At 48.5% G+C, this 15,266-nt stretch overlaps 1 protein-coding gene across 1 annotated transcript; it reads left to right on the top strand.

Annotated features, from left to right (window-relative positions):
* Nucleotides 1–5,861: 5,861 nt before the first annotated feature.
* On the top strand, nt 5,862–6,990 carry LOC125554622. The gene is made up of 5 exons (XM_048718123.1): nt 5,862–5,976; nt 6,058–6,259; nt 6,362–6,565; nt 6,649–6,822; nt 6,904–6,990. The coding sequence occupies exons 2-5, from the start codon at nt 6,182–6,184 to the stop codon at nt 6,988–6,990; spliced, it is 543 nt and encodes a 180-aa protein (XP_048574080.1). The 5' UTR covers nt 5,862–5,976; nt 6,058–6,181.
* The last annotated feature ends 8,276 nt before the right edge of the window (nt 6,991–15,266 follow it).

Here is a 15,266-nt window from a genome sequence, read left to right on the forward strand (position 1 = left end):
CCGAGCTGCCGCCGCCGCACCCCCCGACCCCGACCTGCGCCGCCGCCGCACCCCCCACCCCGACCTGCCGCCGCCGCACCCCCCACCTCCCCCTGCCGCCGCCGCCCTCCCCGCCTCCACCACGCCCGCGCGGCCCTCCCCGCCTCCACAGCCGCCTCGCCTCCCCCGCCTCCACACCGGCCGGCGCCGCCGTCTCCACCCGCCGTCGCCCCGGCCTCCCCCGACCACGCGTTGCACCGGCCTCCCCCGACCCCGCCACTGCGACGGCCTCCCCCGACCCCGCCACTGCGACGGCCTCCCCCGACCCCGGCGCCCCGGCCTCTCCCGACCGGCCCGCCGGCCGCGGCTCCTAGAGCCGGCCGCGGCTCCGTCCGGCCCCGTCCCTCCCGTCCCCGACCGCCCCTGCCTCACCATCCCCTCCACCCGCCTCGCCCCCTGCCACGCCCCTCTCGGTGAGCTGCGTTTTTTTTTCATTTTTTTGCATTTTTTCTACTGTTGGATGGATGAATGAATGCATGGATGGATGTTGGATGTTAGATTGTTAGGTTAGATGTTAGGTTGTTAGGTTGATATATAGTTGAATGTTGGATGTTAGGATGTTAGATTGTTAGTTTGCATTATTTTTATCATGATGATCTTGTCATTTGAGATGTGCTCTAAAATTGGTATAAGATGAGTGATTATTTTTATCATGATGATCTTGTCAAAAAAATTGAACCGGACAAAATTTGACACTTGACAAAATAAGATTTTTTTCATAGTTTTAAGTGTCAGTGCTTAATGTTAAGTAGCTATGTGAGATGTGCTGCAAAATTATGATAGGATGAGTGGTTATTTAATCATGATGATCTTGCTAAAAAATTGTAGGACAAAATTTGACACTTGACGAAACATGATTTTTTTTCATAGTTAAAAGTATCAATGCTTAATGTGAGGTGATGACCTAAATTTTTTTCACTCGGTGTAATTAACAGGATTTGTGGTGTTCCATCTTCGTGGAGTGATTGTCGACGTTGGAGGTGTTGGTCCACGATCGTCCATCTCCTTTGATCGACTACATCGGAGGGTGAGCAACAATTCCATGACCTCGTCCACTTTTTTTCCATGTCACTAGATTAAATTTTCACATCAAGTCGCGTAACCTAGGTCTCCCGTCCGAAAGGGTTGCATCGATAAATATGCATTCAATTGCATATTTATCACCGCAGCTCTTTTGGATTGTCCAGCGCTTTCCACAGACAGCCCGAGGATGTGTAGATTGGGTACGTTGTTCATGCTCTACCCCGTTCCGAGACAGGATTTCGGTGGCGCCTCCCTGTTGTTCTCCGGATGCACATTCTCTTGGCATTTTGCCGAGACGTGTATTTGGAGAACAGCAGGGAGGTGCTGCCGAAATTTTGTCTCGGAATGGGGTAGAGCATGGACAACGTACTCAATCTACACATTCTCGGGAGGGATTAGGACCCATCTTTACCTATTAGAGATGTAGGTGGATTAAATGTCGTTTCTCGTCAACCTTGTAAAAAATAAAATATTGATGTGAGTAATTTAAATGAATCCTTAATTTTGTTGTGTGGCTTCCAGTAAAGCAGAGATGGCAGATAATCAGTGGATGTATAGTGGGTTTTTCCGTCGGAATCAAGGAACAACAGAGTGGGTCGAGAAAACTGATGTGTTTTTGAAAGAGATATTCCATAGTCCAATGAGGATGGTGCCAGAATGCCCGTGTGCCAGATGTAAGAGGCGTATCCGCAGAGATAAGAGTGAGATGACTAAGCACCTTCGCACGCATGGATTTATGCCCAACTTTAATATGCCGATAAACTTTGCCCAGCGGGACCGTGGTAGAGAGGATGTGATACGACAACGCGTCGCTGGTTATGAGGACGATGGGGTTAGAGACATGCTAGATGATGTCTTTGCTGCACAGCCGACACCTCCGTCACATTCAGCGAATGAACCGGAGGAGCCGGAGGAAACCGCAAAGGCCTTCCTGGAAATCTTGGCCTCGTCAAAGAAACCTCTCTATGAGGGTGCCAAGCTGTCTGTGCTAGATGCCATCTCGCAACTGATGGCAGTCAAGGCTGAGTACGGCTGTAGCCGAGGTTGCTTCGAAGCATTTCTGGGAGTATGGGCTAACAGCCTGCCTGAGGGCCATGAACTGCCGAAAACCATGTACGGTACGAAGAAAATCATGAAGGCGCTCTCGATGGACTATGAGAAAATACATGTTTGTCCAAAGAATTGCCTTTTCTTTAGGCATGAGTATGCGGATGACAAGTACTGTAGGAAGTGCGGTTCCTCTCGGTATATTGAGGTGGTCGATAAGCATGGTCAGAAGCAGCAGCTAAAAATCCCTGTGAAGGTTCTTCGGTATCTTGATTTTATAAAAAGACTGCAGCACCTTTTCATCACCGAGGAGTCTGCCAAAATGATGAAGTGGCACAAGGAAGGGAAAAGGTACAATCCAAAAAAAATTGTACATCCATCAGGAGGTGAAGCATGGAAGTCATTCGATATAGAGTACCCGGAGGAAGCAGCCGAGGCTGGGAATGTCAAAATTGCTATAACAGGTGATGGGTTCAATCCATATGGTATGTCATCTAATCCATACAGCTGTTGGCCCGTATTTGTTATTCCGCTGAATCTCCCTCCCGGCGCCATAATGCAACGCAAGACCATGTTCCTATCGCTTATAATTCCGGGGCCTGAATATCCGGGGAAGAATTTGAGTGTGTTTATGCAGCCGTTGGTGGATGATTTGCACCATTCTTGGTACTTCCCGAGGTTGACATACGACCGAGATCTGCAGAAAAATTTCTTGACGAAAGTTTGGCTACAATATTGCATGCATGACTTTCCCGGTTATGCCTTGTTCTGCGGATGGTGTACAAGTGGAAAGATGCCTTGCCCAGTGTGCATGCAGGCCTTGATTTTCATTTGGCTGAAGAAGGGTGGCAAGTATGTTGCATTTGACCTGCATCGACAGTTCCTCCCTCCAGACCATCCTGATAGGGAAGACAAGAAGAACTTCACAAAAGGCAAAGTTGTCCATGAAGTAAATGAGATTCCAACATTTTCTGGTGCGGATGTGCTTGCTCAGCTGAAAGCTCTTAAGCCTGCCGGTGAGGGGAAGGCAAAGGCAAAGGCAAAGGCAAAGCCACAGGCGAAGACGAGGGCGAGGGCAAAGGAAAAGTTAAAGGGAAATTTTTTGAAGGATATGGTGAGACGCACAACTGGACTCACATTACCCCCTTCACGCAGCTTCCCTATTTTAAGGACCTCAAACTTCCATACAACATAGACGTGATGCACACCGAAAAGAATGTCGCAGAGTCCCTTTTTCACACGATCCTCAACATTCTTGATAAGACAAAGGATAATGTTAATGCTAGAGTTGATCAACAGAATATTTAAGATAGACCACGTCTACACATGCAGCCTCCCACAGGCAGTCGAAAATCTTGGTTCAAGCCAGATGCTGACTTCGTACTTAAAAAGGATCATAAGATGGAGACATTCAAGTGGCTGAAACACGTCGTGAAGTTCACTGATGGTTATGCGTCGAATATAAGTAAGGGGGTCAATCTTTCAACGGGCAGAGTGACCGGGCTCAAGAGTCATGACTATCATGTATGGATTGAGCGGATTATGCCGGTGATGGTTCGGGGCTATGTTCCCGAGCGTGTCTGGCGTGTGCTTGCGGAGTTAAGCCGTTTCTTCCGCACGCTTTGTGCTAAAGAAGTATGTCCTGAGAAGATAAAAGAAATGCATAAGAAGGCGCCGGAGTTGATATGCAAGCTAGAGAAGATCTTCCCGCCAGGCTTCTTTACTCCGATGACACATCTCCTTTTGCACCTCCTGAACGAGGTTTTGTTGGGGGGCCCTGTGCAGAATCGTTGGCAGTACGGCCCTGAGAGACAGAACAAGCATCTGAGACAGAAATGTGGAAACAAAGCTAAGATTGAAGCTTCCATAGCTGAGGCAGTTATCCTAGAGGAGGTGGCAGACCTCAGGACAGCCTACTATCCGGACCATGTTCCCACGTTGCACAATAAGGTGTCTCGATACAATACAGAAGAACCCAAGTATAAACCCAAGTTGCCTCTATTCATCGGGCAAGGTAGTAGGGCTGGATGCTCGAAATCTTATCTCATGCCACGAGATGAGTGGGAGGATGTCATGTTCTATATCTTGCACAACATCAAGGAAGTTGAGGATGAGTGGATGAGGTAATACCTTTGCACCATTCTTTTAGTCAATTTGTTATGTTCACTTTGCCTAGTTCTTATACCGCTTTTCTTATTGTAGTCGATTCGTTGAAGAAGAATGGACGGGAATGCTGCCTCCTTCTGAAGCGGAGGCACTTGCTCTTCTCCGAAAGGGTGCTGATGGAAGGAAAAATTTCGTTGCGTGGTTCATCAAGAAAGTAATTTTTCACACTTTCAATTAAACTCATGCACCCTATAATTTCAATTAAACTCATGCACCCTATAATTTCAATTAAACTTGTAGGGAAATGATCCGACCGAATCAATGGATGAAGAATTGAGATGGGTTTCCATGGGTTTTGATCCTGTCGTCATGACATGCGAAAAGTATGATGTGAATGGGTATCGCTTCCATACAGAGGAGCACCAGAACAGTCGGCCTGATCCCAAAACCATAAATACCGGAGTCTTCACTGAAGGAGATAATGAAGTAGATTACTACGGAAGGGTAGGAAAAATATATGAGCTTACATTCAAACGTGGCCGCGAACACCTAAGTCTCACTGTGTTCAAATGCCGATGGTTCGACCCCAAAAAGGGTCTGAGACATACGCCTTCTGTTGGTTTAGTTGAAGTTAAACCATCTACCGTCTATGCCAGAGCTGATCTCTTTATCGCCGCTACCCAGGCCACACAAGTATATTATCTGCCTTACCCATGCCAGAAAGAGTACCTAAAGGGTTGGGAAGTTGTGTTCAAGGTGTCGCCGCATGGTAAGCTACCGGACCCGAACGATGATGATTACTACAACATAAACCCCATGACATACGAGGGAGTGTTCTATCAAGAGGAACATGATGACGTGGTCCGAAACAACGAGGATGATGACTTGGGTTATGTTGACCTGGACCCAAACGACGACGACGCACGGATTGATGGTGAGGCAGTTGTGAATCAAAGAGACATAATTATGCTTGAAAAGTTAAATGAAGACGCTGACGATGAGGAAGAGCCTCCACCTCCGTCAGACAACGAAGAAGATATGCGTGATAGTGATGATGAGACCGGTCCACAAATAGATTACAATAGTGATGATTCATATGGGTTCTAGAAAATGTAAGTTCTTTTAATGATATTACAATAGTATGCTTAATGTGCTCTTCTGGTATTAATGTTTTTCCTGTATGCTTGTTTAATTGATATCCTTACTAATTTTTTATTCTCTTCTCAATGCAGGTTTAATAATCATGGGCAAGTCCAGCGGCGCTAGTTTCCTCAGTAAATTTAAAGGACTTACTCGGAGTGGACGAGCCCACAAGGTTCCCTCCCGACTACGCGAGGATGACACCTCACAGGGAGGTGGAGGGGTCGGGGGAGGAGACCCTAGAGGAGGAGGCGGTGGGGGAAGAGCCCCTAGAGGAGGAGGAGGTGGGGGGAGAGGCAACCGGGGAAAAAAACTCCGGGCCGTGTCTAAAATAGGAGGGTCTTCTTCGATGCCCTCCTATACAGAGGCACCTTCTGAGTCTGAGGAGGAGGAGTATGTTCCTGATGGCGAGGAGGAGGAGGCCGAGGAGGAGGGTGAGGAGGAGGAGGCCGAGGAGGAGGGTGAGGAGGAGGCCGAGGAGGGTGGAGGGGAGGTTGATACCGCGTTGTGGGGTGACTTGCCACCGGGTTCTTCGCAGGGGTGGCTGCGTGGTAATGCCGGACTACCTACACCACCTTCTATCGAGGAGCACAAGTGGCTCATTGAACCTGTGGGGACAGAGTAAGTGCCTCTCAATCATATTTTCAACACATGACAACATTTTCTTATTGTACACATGGCAATCATTTGATTCTTTTGCAGAAACTGGATCCTTCACGGAAAGGGCCGTAAACCGAACGGCCTTATCACTGTCCTGTTGAAGGAGTTTTGGCCTGGCCTATTCTGCCCGCGGCCAGACAGGGACCCGCAGCAGCGGGTTTTGGCCATGAGCTGGGCCCACTACGAGGCTTGCAGCAACGCGGAGTACGGGACGACCGCTAAGGCCGTGATCACCAAATTTTGGGTAAGTTCTCTTCTGAATCACTTGTCTTCAGTTTCGTTCATAGTTTATCATTGAATCACTCAACTCATGCCTTGTTTGCTTCTGGTTTTTGCATGATTGCAGCAACTCTATAGAGTTCTTGACGAGCACAAGGCCAGAGCCGACGTGGTCTTGCTTGCGGCTGCGAAGAAGAAAGCTCGTCAGTTGCAGTACGAGGTGCGCTGGGTTGCCGTCTCGCAGTACTACCACTACTACCTGCACCAAAAGATGCCCAAAACTCAAGCGCAGAAGCTACGACTTACCTTGAGCAAGGAGCAGTTCATGATGGTAACTATTACTAACTTTTCATTGTTTCAAGCAGTCAACTATATGTTTCGTGCTCACATGTCATGCTTCCAAAATTTGCATAGGTTGTTCCTCGTTGGTGCTATGGAAGGCATGACGGATGGGCGAGTTTGGTGGATAGGTGGCTCGGCGCTGATGCAGAGTTTGCTGCCAAGAGCATCAAGGCCCGGGCTAACCGTGGAGACGACGGGTCACACAGCCAAGGAAACAGGAACCACTGGGGCTTCAAGGCCATGAAGGTATATCTATGTGCATGATGCATTTTTGTTCTTCCTTACGTCATGTTCTTATGTATGGCTGACTTCTATTTGACGTTGTAGGAGGACAAGTTGAAGAGGCCGCTATCAGACATGGAGTCGTGGAAGCTGGCCCGCGAGCGGAGTCATCGCAAGGAGGGCGAGAGCTAGTACTACGACAAGACCGAGGAGCACCTGGGGTCTTACATTCATCACTATCAGGAGTTGCATCCGGATGTTCCTGTTGCTGAGGTCGCCCAGTCTCAGATCGACGACACGGCGGTGGTGGCCATCCAGGGGAAGAAGAATGGCCGGTATCCGTGTTTCGATGGCTTGATCACTCCGTCGATCTCGTACACACGGCTTCGGGCTAGCAACCCGAGCCAGTTAGAGAGTACGGGGCGTTCACAGACTCCCTTAGCCCGCCAGCATGTTGTAAGTACTTCCTCTTTATCTTTTTCTATCTTGCATTCTCAGTTTATTTTCAGCATTGCTCACTTAGAAACAACCTAAATTATGTAGGCATATAAGGAGTTTGTCGAGCATAGGAATCTCGAGGTGCGGGAGTACTTGAAATGAGTGAAGGCAAACGATGATTACAACCGTCAGATGATGACGGTTAGTTTTGCCCTCTTAAAACCAACCTAAACTTTTGCACTTTCATTCCTTCTGATCTTCTAGTTTGCTTGTTTAACTAACATTCAGGCTATGTTGGCGTCTTGGACTAACCGCACGGATCCACCACAAATGGGACCCCCACCGCCACCTGCGGGAGAACCCCCACACGTGCCCACGTTCGATGAATGGGTGGCACTAGGCAGTGATGGTTCGGTTAGTACATTTGCCTAACTACTAGCAAATAGTTCTCGCTCATGAAACACTATCATATCATATTTACCGTTAGAATCTTTTCTGAAACATGTAGGGGACCGGTGGCTCGACTCCTGCTCCGTCGACCCCAGTCACTCCGATCTGGTAGAGTGGTGGTGGTCGCGATGACGGTTTTGGCGGAGGTGGTGGTGGTGGTTTTGGCGGAGGAGGTGCTTTTGGCGGAGGTGGTGGTGGTTATGGCGGAGGTGGTGGTTTTGGCGGGGGTGCTCTTGCTTGATGATTCCGTGCATGTGGCCATCGTGCCATGCCTTTCATATTCCTACTTTTATCATGTTTCATGTCTTGCACTACTTTTATGTTCATGAACTTCCATCGGCGATGATCTTTAGATGATGTGATGAACTTGAGTATGTTTAGATGATGATGGTGAACTTGAGTATGTTTAGATGAACTTGAGTATGTTCACATGATGAATTGTCATATTTCTGCATAATTTCATATTGTTCTGTTTTGAAATGGTGTCAAATGAATTGGAAAAGAGAAAACAGGGAAAATAAAAAAAACAAAAAAAAAACTATGCCTACGGCAAAGCCGTCGGCATATATACGCCCAGGAGTTACCAGGGCTTGCCACGTGGCAAACTATGCCGACGGCATTGCCGTAGGCATAGCCCTACTGCCAGGAGAAACCAGGAGCTGCCACGTGGCAGACATATGCCTACGGCGAAGCCGTCGGCATAGATTTCCATCTATGCCGACGGCTTTCCCGTAGGCATAGCCCTGCCGCCAGGAGAAGCCGGGGGACGACACGTGGCGCAGGTATGCCGATGGCTAGGTCGTCGGCATAGATTTCCATCTGTGCCGACAACCTAGCCGTCGGCATACCTGCGCCACGTGTCGTCTCCTGAATCGCGCTGTTGATGGCGCCGTCCGTTGCCGTCAGACGGAAAACAACGCCGACGGCTAAACTATGCCGACGGCTATCCCATGGCCGTCGGCATACGAACCTATGCCGACGGCTATACTACGCCGACGGTCTGACACATCTACGCTGACGTGATCTACGCCGACGGGGCTATGCCGACGGCGGCCATAGGCATAGATCTATGTCGACGGCAAAGGACCTATGCCGACGGCCCTGGGCCGTCGGCATAGCCCGCGAGTCCGGTAGAGCTATGCAGAACAAGAGGAGGGCGTGGGGAAGAAGAGGGGGCCATCGGGGGAAGAACTAAAGGGTTGAAGCATCTGAACTGGATAGGTTTTGCCCGGCTCGGTTTTTGTGGTCCTAGAATAATCGACTAATAAAGATCAACGCCGTTTCAAATTCAGGGTGACTGAAAATAAAGAAAATATTCAGATACCTAACACATATGTGCTCTCATTTTTGAACTTATTGTTCCTCTTGGAGTAGATTAGATCGGACTCTAATAGCAATTTTCGTTCAACCTCCTAACATCCCTAACATTAGGATGTGATGGCCACAGGCTCGCTGAAAGTTGCCTTTCTATCTGCCCGGACATAAGAAATCACAGAAAACTTCATCAACACACCTAACCTAGTAAGTAATAACCTCATTATCACTGCAGATCAGGAAAACCAGAGATCACTCGAGCTATTACCCACACTCCCAAGTCTCAGACAAGACAAGTCTCCACCAGAGAGGCAGAGATTACCCGTTACCCAACCACTACAAATTCTACTCAAACCAGCCAGCAACGCAAATACACCTCCAGAAGCGGAAGGCGCACGACGACAATGGTGAGGAGCCCCCGTCGGCGAGTAGGCCGAAGCCGCCGATGTCGCGCATCATGCGCCTATCCCTCAGGGCCGTGGACTACGTCGCCGACGCCACCCGCCGCGCCGACGGCACCGTGAACCGCCGCGTGCTCTCCCTCCTAGACCCGCGCGTCCTGGCCTTCTTCTCCCCGTGCCGCGGTGTCGCCTCCCGCGATGTCATCGTCGACCCGACCCTCCGCATTCGCGCCCGCCTCTTCCACCCAGCGAGACCCGGCGATGCCAAGGGAGCGCCCCTCTCCGTGATCGTTTTCTTCCATGGCGGCGGGTTCGCGTTCCTATCCGCGGCTCGCTGGCCTACGACGCCGCGTGCCGGCGCATCGCGAGGTACGCCTCCGCGGCCGTGCTCTCCGTCGACTACCGCCGCGCCCCGGAGCACCGGTTCCCCGCACCCTATGACGACGGCCTCGCCGCGCTCCGCTTCCTCGACGACCCGGATAACCACCCGGCGGACGTCCTGCTCCAGGCCTCCCGCTGCTTCCTCGCCAGGGTCAGCAGAAAAGTTTTTACCCTCTAGCTTAGGGTTTCGTCCTTACCTCCGCCCGACGTTCTCTGCCGGCGGGAGGTTTTATCGCTACACCGGCCCCGTCTACGCTGCCGCCTTTGGAGCGACCGCGAGGGTAGGGGGCTGGATTACCAATAACTCTAACCTAGATGGCGGCTGACAGAGGTTCTTCGTCGCGATCGGGGCGAGGGGAGGAGGTGGATCTTGAGGAGATGCTAAAGAATATGGATCTGCTGGATGAGGAACTCGACGATGTGGTCATCGGGAAGGAAAGAGCGAAGCAATTCAAGGAAGAAGCCCGATGGATGGCGGTGGCTAGGGTTAACACTGATAGGCCCTTCAGCTCGTCGTCCTTGTTTGATACGATAACTTTCGTCTGGGGCCTTGCGCAAACTCCAAAGTTCAGGGAGGCGGGGGAAAACAGATTCATAATCCAGATGTTTTGTCTTGGAGATTGGAAGAAAGTAGTCCATGGAGGACCCTGGCTATTCAGGAACTATGCTGTGGTTATTGAGGATTATGATGGGGTAACTGATCCAGAGGAGTATGCCCTAGACGGGTTGTTTCTGTGGGCGCAAATTCACAAAGTTCCTGACCTCTATCGCCACCCTGAGGTGGTAGATGAGCTAGCTCGCAGGATAGGCAAAGTGAGGGAGGTTCAACTTCGGCCTAATCTCTAGTATGAGGGGGACTACGTAAGAGCTAGGGTTCGTGTTCTGACTGCCAAACCATTGACCATGTTTACACCTCTGAATGTCGAATGAGAGGGGATAAAGATGTTGGTTGTGAAGTATGAAAAAGTCCCGTTTTTCTGTAAAATCTGCGGGATCATGGGTCACGGTTTTGAGGAGTGTGGCAATGGGGTTTGGAGTGAATCTGATAAAAAGTGGGGCAGCTGGATGCTTGCGAAGCGCCAGGAAGTATCCTACAACCAGCCTTCTGATGGAAGATCTTTTTTCCGCGAAGGTCGAGGTAGAGGAGGGGAACGAGGCAGAGGTCGTGGGATGTATCAAGGAAGGGAAGGAGCAGCAAATAACAAGGGCCCCGATCATGGTGGTGATCCCCCAAAAGAAGATGGCCATGAAGTGGACACAGAAAACCCTATGGAAGAGGCAGCACTTGAAAATAGGGGCAGCAATAAGAGAAGCTCGGTGGAAAATTCACACGCAGGTATGGCAAAGGCTGCTCAAACTACCGAGCTGCCAGTAGAATCGGGCTTGGCCCCAGTTGCAAAGACACCACCAGTTATACCCCCACTGCCTCCGGTGTATGTCTCTCCCAGGAAGATAAACAAGAGGTCAAAGAAGGGGTTAGACCAAGAGGAAGCTGGAGAAGGGGATGAAAGAAACAAGGAAAAAACTGCTGCATCGGTGAGCTCCTATGGGGAGCGCCGCCAGGAACAATGAGTATAATCAGCTGGAATTGTCGGGGTGCGGGCAAAGCCTCGACAATTCGCGAGCTTCGCGAAATCGCGAAGAAATTTGTCCCTACCTTGCTTTGTATAGTAGAAACTCAAGTCGATAAAGCTAGGGTAGAAAGTCTAGCCAGTTCAATAGGTTTTGACAGATGCTATGCTGTTAGCAGTGATGGAAGGAGTGGAGGTATTGGTTTGTTCTGGAATAATGATATAGATATTGAGATTTTGGGTTATTCGTACTATCATCTGGATTGCGGAGTCAAGGAGGGTGGCTTCGATCCCTGGAGACTTACAATTGTGTACGGGGAGGCTCAAACACACCTTAGGTACCGGACGTGGGACACAATGAAAAACATATCTTCTTTGAGCCCTCTTCCTTGGCTATGTATTGGAGATTTTAACGAGGTCTTACGTCCGGAAGAACAAGAAGGTATTGTCATTATAACTTAACACCACACTAACTAGGGATAACGAAAACATCAAGAACTCGGATATCAATTCATCATTCAAGTGGTTATTACTTACTAGGTTAGGTGTGTTGATGAAGTTTTCTGTGATTTCTTATGTCCGGGCAGATAGAAAGGCAACTTTCAGCGAGCCTGTGGCCATCACATCCTAATGTTAGGGATGTTAGGAGGTTGAACGAATATTGCTATTAGAGCCCGATCTAATCTTGTCTGAGAGGAACAATAAGTTCAAAAATGAGAGCACATATGTGTTAGGTATCTGAAAATTTTCTTTAGTTTCAGTCATCCTGAATTTGATTCGGCGTTTCTGTTTATTAGTCGATTATTCTAGGACCACAAAAACCGAGCCGGGCAAAACCTATCCAGTTCAGATGCTTCAACCCGTTAGTTCTTCCCCCCCATGGCCCCCTCTTCTTCCCCACGCCCTCCTCTTCTTCTGCATAGGGCATATCGCCCAGTCGGCAGTCACGGCCATACAAGAGAAAGGCAGAGTTTAAACTGTGATGCCGATGGTTGTAATTTACTTATTATACTATATGTAGTACTTTTGTTTATTTTCAGTGTAAGTTGTTTACTTGGAGCTCTATAATTAAATATTCTCAAGTGCACACACTTTTTTTACATTGAACAACTATTATAGGCTAGCAAAAACAAGCACCTTACATTCGGTAATATCACTTGCGACACCAAATAAAAACCGCCAAAATACCCGCAAGAAATTAAAAAATATATAAATTAGACACAAAACGGCAACCATCATGAACAAAAAAAATTGAAGAAACAAAGTAGAAGAAACTCACACGTATAGAACATCCTGACGAAAACTTGAAAACTTGATATTGATTTAGAAAAGTAATCATTCACCAGAAAATTATTAAACTCAACATTGGACATGCAAAAAATCATTGAAAATGAATTTGATTAAAGTTCAACATTTAAATAATATACGTACAAAAATAATAAATAATAGATGGTCAAACGTTACTGAAATATCAACTAAATCAGATCTTGAATGGTCAAATAACTATTTTTAGGGTATTGTCATAATAACTTAACACCACACTAACTAGGGATAACGAAAACATCAAGAACTCGGATATCAATTCATCATTCAAGCGGTCACACAGATCTTTAATATAGTTATGCTCCATAAACATCTCTGACCACAGGAGGACTTTTGGTTCGGTCAGGAGGGAGATGAAAAACTTAAAAGAGGAGCTTGAGAAGCTCCGTAATGAACCTTCTCGCACTAGTCCGAGTCAGGCTGAAAGGAAGATAAACGAGAGATTGGTGGAACTCTATCACAGGGAGGAATTGCTTTGGCGCCAGAGATCAAGGATAGACTGGCTAACATCAGGGGATAGAAACACGAAGTTTTTTCACATGCGGGCGAGCTTGAGGCGTAAGAAAAATATGATAAGGGCGTTGATGAACTCTTTGGGAGTCCAGGTGGAGGATCCGAAGGAGCTGAAGGAGATGGTAACGGAGTTTTACAAGTCTTTGTATACATCTGAGGGGGTAACTAACATGCAAGCGGTTCTGGACCATGTACCTCAAAAAGTTACTCCTGAAATGAATGCCATGCTTGTTGCGGATTACACCGAGAAGGAGGTGAAAGAAGCACTGTTCCAGATGTTTCCCACCAAATCACCGGGACCCAATGGCTACCCAGATCATTTCTATCAAACGCATTGGGATGTTTGCGGCGATGAGGTGACCAAGGCGGTGCTCAGAATAGTGAGAGGAGAAGAGAGTCCCGAATGTATCAATGACACTTTCCTGGTGCTGATTCCGAAGGTAATGAACCCATCGTTGTTAACTCAGTTCAGGCCTATAAGCTTATGCAATGTACTGTATAAGATTGCTTCGAAGGTTATTGCAAACAGATTGAAGCAAATCCTACCAGAGATCATATCAGAGGAACAATCTGCTTTTGTTCCAGGGAGACTTATAAACGACAATATTATTACAGCCTATGAATGTTTGCATTTTATGAAGAGGATCAAGGCAAGGGGTAATAGTAGCTGTGCGTTGAAACTCGATATGATGAAGGCTTATGATAGGCTAGAATGGGACTATCTCAAGGCAATGATGGTTAAACTTGGTTTTGCTCCGGTGTGGGTAAGTACATCAATGATAAGGCAGTTTTGGTGGGGGCAGTAAAAGGGGGAAGAGAAAACCCTGCTGGGTCTCATGGGATGTCTGCACAAGACCAAAACATTTGGGAGGACTAGGTTTTCGAGGCATAGAAATTTTTAACCTATCTCTGTTGGCAAGGCAATCATGGAGGATTATTCAGGATCCATTATCTTTGAGTGCGAGTGTCGGTGTCAAAACCGGCGGATCTCGGGTAGGGGGTCCCGAACTGTGCGTAACAGGAGGCAGGGAACATGATGTTTTACCCAGGTTTGGGCCCTCTTGATGGAGGTAAAACCCTACGTCCTGCTTGATTAATATTGATGATATGGGTAGTACAAGAGTAGATCTACCACGAGATCAAAGAGGCTAAACCCTAGAAGCTAGCCTATGGTATGATTGTTGTATATGGAGTTGATTGCCTACGGGCTACAACCCTCCGGTTTATATAGACACCGGATAAGGTTAGGGTTACATGGAGTCAGTTACAATGGTAGGAGATCTTGAATATCCGCATCGCCAAGCTTGCCTTCCACGCCAAGAAAGTCCCATCCGGACAACGGGACGAAGTCTTCAATCTTGTATCTTCATAGTCAGGAGTCCGCTGAAGGTATAGTCCGGCTACCCGAACACCCCCTAATCCAGGACTCCCTCAGTAGCCCCTGAACCAGGCTTCAATGACGACGAGTCCGGCGCGCAAATTGTCTTCGGCATTGCAAGGCGGTTCCTCCTCCAAGTCCTCATAGAAGATTGTAAACACCAAGAGTAGTGTCCGGCTCTACAAAATAAGCTTCCACATATTGCCATAGAGAGAATAATATTAACACAAATCAAATCTGCTGACGTATTCCGCAGTGCGTCATCACACTACAGCCAAGTCCTTCACTCAATCGTTTTCACTTTCCACCTCAGCGTGTTTTGCGAGGCGTTTCCTTGGCACGTCTTGTCAAAGCAGAGATCGTGTACCCCCCTTTTACGGGATTCTCATCAATATGATGTGGGTAACCCAACCGCGCCACTTATCACGGCGCTTGGGAGGCAAGCGAGTTTTACTAGGAGGTGGGGACGCACAACCGCATCCGCCCATATAAGGGGACAAGGATCCACCTTTTTACCTACGCCTTCTTCCTCCTTTGCCTATCCATCTCATGCGCACCCGAGCTCCAGCGCCCAAGCCCGCACTTCCCACCTCCAATCCTTCTCCAGCAATGTCCGGAGCGGGAGGCAAGTGGATGGTCTCCTCCGTCACGGAGGGCAAATCAAGAAGCTAAGGAAGGCCGGATACCTGTCCAAGGACA

The sequence above is a fragment of the Triticum urartu genome, chromosome 4, assembly GCF_003073215.2.
Source record: "Triticum urartu cultivar G1812 chromosome 4, Tu2.1, whole genome shotgun sequence".
Lineage (NCBI taxonomy): Eukaryota > Viridiplantae > Streptophyta > Magnoliopsida > Poales > Poaceae > Triticum > Triticum urartu.

Coding starts and splice junctions, on each gene's coding strand:
- LOC125554622 (XM_048718123.1), top strand. CDS start 6,182: ATGAGCTGGGCCCACTACGAGGCTTGCAGCAACGCGGAGTACGGGACG. Junction 6,260..6,361: donor CCGTGATCACCAAATTTTGG/GTAAGTTCTCTT, acceptor GCATGATTGCAG/CAACTCTATAGAGTTCTTGA. Junction 6,566..6,648: donor GCAAGGAGCAGTTCATGATG/GTAACTATTACT, acceptor AAATTTGCATAG/GTTGTTCCTCGTTGGTGCTA.